The sequence below is a fragment of the Epinephelus lanceolatus genome, chromosome 1 (assembly GCF_041903045.1).
Source record: "Epinephelus lanceolatus isolate andai-2023 chromosome 1, ASM4190304v1, whole genome shotgun sequence".
NCBI classification, from domain to species: Eukaryota; Metazoa; Chordata; class Actinopteri; order Perciformes; family Serranidae; genus Epinephelus; species Epinephelus lanceolatus.
The window spans coordinates 53,628,892-53,636,378 of record NC_135734.1 but is presented as its reverse complement, the minus strand read 5'-3'; the positions used below and the strand labels follow the sequence as shown (position 1 = coordinate 53,636,378).

The 7,487-nt window shown below is 42.1% G+C and overlaps 1 protein-coding gene across 1 annotated transcript; it reads left to right on the top strand.

Annotated features, from left to right (window-relative positions):
* Window positions 1-1,487: 1,487 nt before the first annotated feature.
* On the top strand, window positions 1,488-6,726 carry LOC117256512 (uncharacterized). Its single transcript, XM_033625961.2, has 2 exons — window positions 1,488-1,685; window positions 2,359-6,726. Exons 1-2 carry the CDS (start codon window positions 1,616-1,618, stop codon window positions 3,828-3,830), a joined length of 1,542 nt encoding a protein of 513 aa, XP_033481852.1. The 5' UTR covers window positions 1,488-1,615; the 3' UTR covers window positions 3,831-6,726.
* The last annotated feature ends 761 nt before the right edge of the window (window positions 6,727-7,487 follow it).

Below are 7,487 nucleotides of genomic sequence, written 5' to 3'. Positions count from 1 at the left end.
TATAGGGTATTTATCAGCAGCAGAAAGTCATCTTAAAAAGTTGGATGTACAGCAGGCACAGGGACTGAGGATATGTAGTGGAGCATTTAAATCCTCTCCAGTAGCAGCCATACAAGTGGAAATGGGGGGACAAACTTTACGGATCAGAAGAATGAAACTTATGTTAGCATACTGGGTCAGTCTTCAAGGGCATAGTATTTCCCACCCTGCTAAAGCCATCCTGGAGGACTGTTGGGAACATAATGACATAATGAAAAATGGATAGGGAACATAAAGGCAGAACAAGCAGGTTTAGGTCATATACAATTCAGTCCAACAATCCCTTATTCAAATACTTTTCCCTGGCTATTTGTAGAACCATCAGGAAACCTAGAAATACAGCAACAACTGAAGAAAAGGAGTAAGCAAGTCTCTCCTGGGAGGGTAGCTCAGGGTTATCTGGAACAACACTTCTCAGACAAAACAATGATTTTCACTGATGGGTCAAAAGACCCTGATACTGGACGAACAGGAGCTGCAGTTTTCATTACATATCAAGAAAAGAACCACAGATCATTTATCAGTATATACAGTGGAGCTTTCAGCTATTAAATTAGGTTTGGAGTGGACAGAAGAAAACAACCATAACAACACACTAACAGCATCAGACAGCTGGGCAGCACTTACTTATCTCATAATTGAAATACACAATCTACTGTACAGAATACACAAGAGGGGTCTGATGGTCTGCTTTATTTGGGTTCCTGCCCATGTAGGAATAGAAGGAAATGTAGGGGTTGATATTCTGGACAAACAATCACTTAAATCACACACTGTAAATGCAGAAATTCTGCTAAGTAGGGCAGAGGGTAAATCAATAATTAAGAAACATGCGAGAAAAGTATGGCAAGAACACTGGGACATCCAAGATACGGGAAGACACGTATATAATATACAGAAACAGGTTGGGTTGGGAAGAAGGATGGGCAGGGGCCGGATGGAAGAGGCAGTCATCACACGACTTAGGATAGGGCACACAGGACTGAATAATACACTACATAAAATAGGTAAACACCCTGATGGCAAATGTAATCACTGTGGTCAGTCTGAATCTGTCCAGCATGTTGTGTAGAGCATATGAAGAGGAAAGGAGGGCACTGATAACAGCAGCAGAGAAGGCCAAGATATGTTTATCTCAAGGCAATTGAATCGAATTGAATCGAACGCAACTGGACTTGGTTTTGTTTAGATATAAACAGATATGTTTAAGTAGCCTATAGGGAACCTGCCCAGAGTAGAGTCAAATAATATACTCAAACATCTAATCATGTATCTAAAAGATACAAGGCTGATGGAGAGGAATTAATTTCCCTTTTTTTGTTTTGTTTGTCTGCAAATCCACTGTCCCCGTCTCCAGTCCAGTAGGTGGCGGTAATGCGCCTTTAACTTGGTTGCCAACCGCCAAAAAAACTCCATAGAAGAAGAAGCAGAAGCAGAAGAAGAAGAAGAAGAACGTGACAGTTGTTATTTATGCCGGTTTGACCGTGTTTAGTTCGGTTAGCAGAGCGAATTAACGTCCACTGATCTAAATAACGTCAGAAAAACAAACCGTCAGAGTTAATTAACAGGAGCAGAGATGGACCGACACCAGAAACTGCTGCCTGACGTCACGGACGCGGGTTTAAACCCGAGAGGAATAAGAAAAGGTTTGTTTTCCTTTTGCTAAATGTTGCTAAGCTAACGTTAGACGGTTAGCTGATTAGCCGCAGCTAGCTTCAGTTTGACTGTGTGTTTACTCAAGTTACAGTTTTAAAGAAATTTTACTTTATATTACTACTACTGTGTTTAATACCGCAGTACAAATACTGCACTACTCATCTGAGAGTCAGCTGTCTCCTGTCCTCTGTCAGATAATGTCCTGCTCTAGTTTGGAGGACATGAGACAGCGGTCTCCTGTCCTCTGTCAGATAATGTCCTGTCCTCTGTCAAATAATGTCCTGCTCTCGTTTGGAGAACATGAGACAGTGTCTCCTGTCCTCTGTCAGATAATGTCCTGCTCTAGTTTGGAGAACATGAGACAGCGGTCTCCTGTCCTCTGTCAGATCATGTCCTGCTCTCGTTTGGAGAACATGAGACAGTGTCTCCTGTCCTCTGTCAGATAATGTCCTGCTCTCATTTGGAGAATGTGAGACAGTGTCTTCTGTCCTCTGTCAGATAATGTTCTGCTCTAGTTTGGAGAACGTGAGACAGCTGTCTCCTGTCTTTTGTCAGATAATGTCCCGCTCTATTCTCATATGGCTGTAAATCACGTGTCATGTCCACATCCTCCTTCTGTGGTAAAACATCCTAAATAAATAAATAATTCAATTTTACTTTCAGGTGGTGTGGTGAAAGAGGAGCAGCAGGAGTTGAGCTGCTGTGTGGACCAGGAGGACCCTGAGCCCCCACACATTAAAGAGGAAGAGGAGGGAGAGCAGCTTCACCAGCTGGAGGAGGCTGATATCACCAAGTTACCATTCACTCCTGTCGCTGTGAAGAGTGAAGATGATGAAAAGAAACCTCCGTCTTCCCAGCTTCATCAAACAGAGGCTGATGGAGAGAATTGTGAAGGACCAGAACCAACCAGGAACTCAGATCCAGACCCAGATTTAGAACCAGAGACTGAAGACAGGTGTGGAGACTCATCTGAGGCGGAGACTGATGACAGTGATGATTGGACAGAGAGCAGAGAAGCTCCTGTCAGTGATTCATCATGTAGAGCTGGAGAGAAACCATTCATCTGCTCTGAGTGTGGGAACACATTTGGTCGTAAGGACAATCTGCAGCAACACATGAAAACTCATACTGGAGAGAAACTGTTCAGCTGCTCTGAGTGTGGGAAAAGATTTTGCACAAAAGCAAAGTTGAAGATTCACATGAGAACTCATACTGGAGAGAAACCGTTCAGCTGCTCCGTCTGTAAGAAATGTTTCACACAGAGAGGGAATCTACAGACACACATGAAGAATCACTCAGGAGAGAAACCGTTCAGGTGCTCCATTTGTGATAAAAAATATGTGTGTAAAGCTGATCTAATGAGACACATGAAAACTCATACAGGAGAGAAACCATTTGTTTGCTCAGTTTGTACTAAAACATTTATGGACAGAACAAACCTGATGCAGCACATGAGTATTCACACAGGAGAGAAAAGATTCCGCTGCAGTTTTTGTCACCAAAGATTCATTTGGTATAATCAGCTGCAAAGACATAAATGTGCTGGTCCCCAGTCGTCACAGTGTCATCAGACTCAAAATGAGGAGGATAGAGGGGCGGAGCCTCAAGCCAGCAGGTCAGGAGCTGATGGAGAGCACTGTGGAGGACCAGAACCAACCAGGATCTCAGATCCAGATTTACAACCAGACACTGAAGACAAGACTGGAGACTCATCTGAAGTGGAGACTGATGACGGTGATGATTGGATGGAGAGCAAAGAAGCTCAGTCAGGTTTAAAGTCTCCTATCGGTGATTCATCGTGTAGAATAGGAGAGAAACCGTTCAGCTGCTCTGAATGTGGGAACAGATTTGGCCAGCAGATAGATCTGAAGATACACAGGAGATGCAGTCATCCACGAGAGAAACCGTTCAGCTGCACTGTTTGTCAGAAAAGTTTCACAGAGAAATGGCATTTACAGAGACACGAGAGAATTCACTCAGGAGACAAAAGATACAGCTGCTCTATTTGTCTACAGAAGTTCACGTGGCGTCGTGAGCTGAAAAAGCATCCATGTGAAGGACCGAAACCCGCCAGGAGCCGAGTCCTGCTGCCACGCCCCCCCACTGATCAGCCCGTACTATTTGTGTACCTGTAGGTAGTCAGTACTTCTGCTGACATGAGTGAGGTACTGAGAGCTAATATCAGACTCGTGTTTATGATGACATGGGATTCATGTTTGTATATTTAGACTGAACTTTACAGAGCACTTGATTCCTGTGTTGAGATGATGTCTCATGTTCAGTGTGACTAACTCTGTATTAACTTCAACTTCTCTTAGATATTGGCCTGCACAATATTAATAATAATTACACATAATTTGTAATAAAAGATTCACTCAGGAACAGAAACATTTTAGGACTGAAAAATACTCTGTTACAGCAATACAGACTAAAAATGAAACATGTTAAGTGATCAATCAGTCAATCTTTATTTATAAAGCACTCTTCATATAGGGATGTAGCACAAAGTGCTTTACATGGTCAAAAAGGAATGCATGAGCCATCTGCACCGGGAGCTGATCACAGCCCGTGGCTACCAGGACGCTGACACGGAAACCACCCCGATACGGGCAGACAGATGAGCCCACACCACCGCCATAAGGGCAGAGTGCAGACCCCCCACCCAACCCAGCCAAAGCAACCCATGAGGCAGCGCAGTAAAATATAATGTTGAACGCTAAACAATAGATAGGACATAAAAATAACAATTAAAACATCAGTAAAAGACTAAGAATGGCAATATAATATCAATGAAAAACTGAGAATGACATTAAAACATTGGTAACGGACTAAAAATGACATTTTAACATCAGTAAAAGACTAAGAATGGCATTAAAACCTAAGTAAAAGTCTTGATGACAATAAAACATCAACAGACTAAGAAAATATTAGTTAAAGGCTCAAATAAATAGGTAGGTCTTGAGCCTGCTCTTAAAAATATCAACATTCTCTGCAGCCCTCAGGTCCTCCGGCAGGCTATTCCACAAACAGGGGCCATAATACTGAAAAGGTGCCTCACCGTGAGTACCTGTTCTAACTTTAGGAGTAATTAAGAGGCCAGTGCCGGAGGACCTCAGGGTCTGCGAGGGTTCGTAGGGTGTAAGCAAGCCAAAACCATTAAGACATTTAAAAAACATTAAAAGAACCTTAAAAATCAATCCTGAAACATACGGGGAGCCAGTGCAGTGATTTTAAAAGAGGTGTAATGTGAGCCTGACTTCTGGTCTTTGTCAGTACACATGCAGCTGAGTTCTGTAAAAGTTGTAGGCCTGAGATACTTTTTTGGGAATAGCAGAAAGCAGGGCATTACAGTAATCAATACGACTGGAGATAAAAGCATGCATCAGCGTCTCCATGTTAGACCCGAGAGAGAAAAGGGCGGACTCTGGCTATGTTTTTTAGATGATAAAAACCTGTTTTTGTTACATGCTTAATGTGAGAAATAAGAGTAAGCTCAGAGTCAAAAATGACGCCTAGGATTTTAACCAACTGATGATTAAAACTTCAGTTTTGTCCTGGTTGAGTTGTAAAAAGTTTTCTGCCATTCAGGATTTGATGTCCAAGATACAGTTAAAAAGGGCATCAACTGGCCCTGTGTCATCAGGGGACATGGAGATGTACAGCTGTGTATTATGAGCTTAACTGTGGAAGTTAATACCATGTCTCCTGATGACACAACCAATTGGGAGCATGTACAAATAAAAAAGCAGGGGACCTAAAATTGAGCCTTGGGGCACACCACATTTAATTTCATGGATCTCTGAGGAGTATGTATCCATACTTACCAAAAATGTTCTATCTGTGAGATAGGAAGGGAACCAAATAAGAACAGTACCAGTCTGTTTAAAAGAATAGGGTGATCTACTGTGTCGAAAGCAGCTCTTAGATCCAGTAGCACCAGGACTGATAACTTGTGTGAGTCCAAGTTACACCTGAGATCATTGACAATCTTCAGTCGGGCTATCTCTGTTCTGTGATTCATCCTAAATCCAGATTGGTATTTTGGTAAGATGTTATTATTATGTAAAAAATCATAAAGCTGAATAAAAACAAGTTAAATGTTTTTGCTTAGAAAAGGTAAGTTGGATACTGGTCTGTAGTTGTTAAGAACATTAGGGTCCAAATTCCAAATTCTATGAAGCCAGAAGAAAGTAATCAATGAACTAAACTTCATAATTGCCTTAAAGACATAAAAACCTGGATGAGCACCAATTTCCTGATGTTAAATTCAGACAAAACTGAAGTTATTGTTCTTGGCCCCAAACAACTCAGAGACTCTTTATCTGATGACATAGTTTCTCTAGATGGCATTGCTCTGGCCTCTAGTACTACCGTAAGAAACCTCGGAGTAACATTTGATCAAGATTTGTCTTTTAATTCTCATTTAAAACAAACCTCACGGACTGCATTTTTTCATCTGCGTAATATTGCGAAAATTAGGCCTATCCTGACCTGAAAAGATGCAGAAAAATTGGTCCACGCTTTTGTTACCTCAAGGCTGGATTACTGTAACTCTCTATTATCAGGTAGCTCTAGTAAGTCCTTAAAAACTCTCCAGCTAATTCAGAATGCAGCAGCACGTGTACTAACAGGAACTAAGAAATGAGATCATATTTCTCCTGTTTTAGCTTCTCTGCACTGGCTCCCTGTAAAATCCAGAATTGAATTTAAAATCCTACTGTTAACTTATAAAGCTCTAAATGGTCAAGCTCCGTCATATCTTAGAGAGCTCATAGTGCCATATTATCCCACCAGAACACTGCGCTCTGAGAACGCAGGGTTACTCGTGGTCCCTAAAGTCTCCAAAAGTAGATCAGGAGCCAGAGCCTTCAGCTATCAGGCTCCTCTCCTGTGGAATCATCTTCCTGTTACGGTCCGGGAGGCAGACACCGTCTCCACATTTAAGACTAGACTTAAGACTTTCCTCTTTGATAAAGCTTATAGTTAGGGCTGGCTCAGGCTTGCCCTGTACCAGCCCCTAGTTAGGCTGACTTAGGCCTAGTCTGCCGGAGGACCCCCTATAATACACCGGGCACCTTCTCTCTCTCTCTCTCTCTCTCTCGTATTCTATTACTGCATCTTGCTAACTCGGCCATTCTGGATGTCACTAACTCGGCTTCTTCTCCGGAGCCTTTGTGCTCCACTGTCTCTCAGATTAACTCATATCACAGCGGTGCCTGGACAGCGTGACGTGTGTGGTTGTGCTGCTGCCGTGGTCCTGCCAGATGCCTCCTGCTGCTGCTGCCATCATTAGTCATTAGTCATACTTCTACTGTTATTATACACATATGACTATTGTCACACATGTATACTGCCAGATATTAATACATACTTTCAACATATTGTACCACAGTAGCCAGAACTATAACTATAATATTATTACTTTCAATAATGTTGTTGTAAGCTACTGTCATTACCTACATCTCTCTCTCTCTCTCTCTCTCTCTCTCTTTCTGTCTCATTGTGTCATACGGATTACTGTTAATTTATTATGCTGATCTGTTCTGTACGACATCTATTGCATGTCTGTCCGTCCTGGAAGAGGGATCCCTCCTCAGTTGCTCTTCCTGAGGTTTCTACCGGTTTTTTTTCCCCGTTAAAGGGGTTTTTTTGGGGAGTTTTTCCTTATCCGCTGTGAGGGTCATAAGGACAGAGGGATGTCGTATGCTGTAAAGCCCTGTGAGGCAAATTGTGATTTGTGATATTGGGCTTTATAAATAAAATTGATTGATTGATTGATTGATTTCATTGAA

Bases quoted from the DNA above. Each gene is read 5' to 3' on its own strand.
- LOC117256512 (XM_033625961.2), top strand. From the start codon at position 1,616: ATGGACCGACACCAGAAACTGCTGCCTGACGTCACGGACGCGGGTTTA. The intron at 1,686-2,358 runs GTTTGTTTTCCT...TTTTACTTTCAG, and splicing joins CCCGAGAGGAATAAGAAAAG to GTGGTGTGGTGAAAGAGGAG.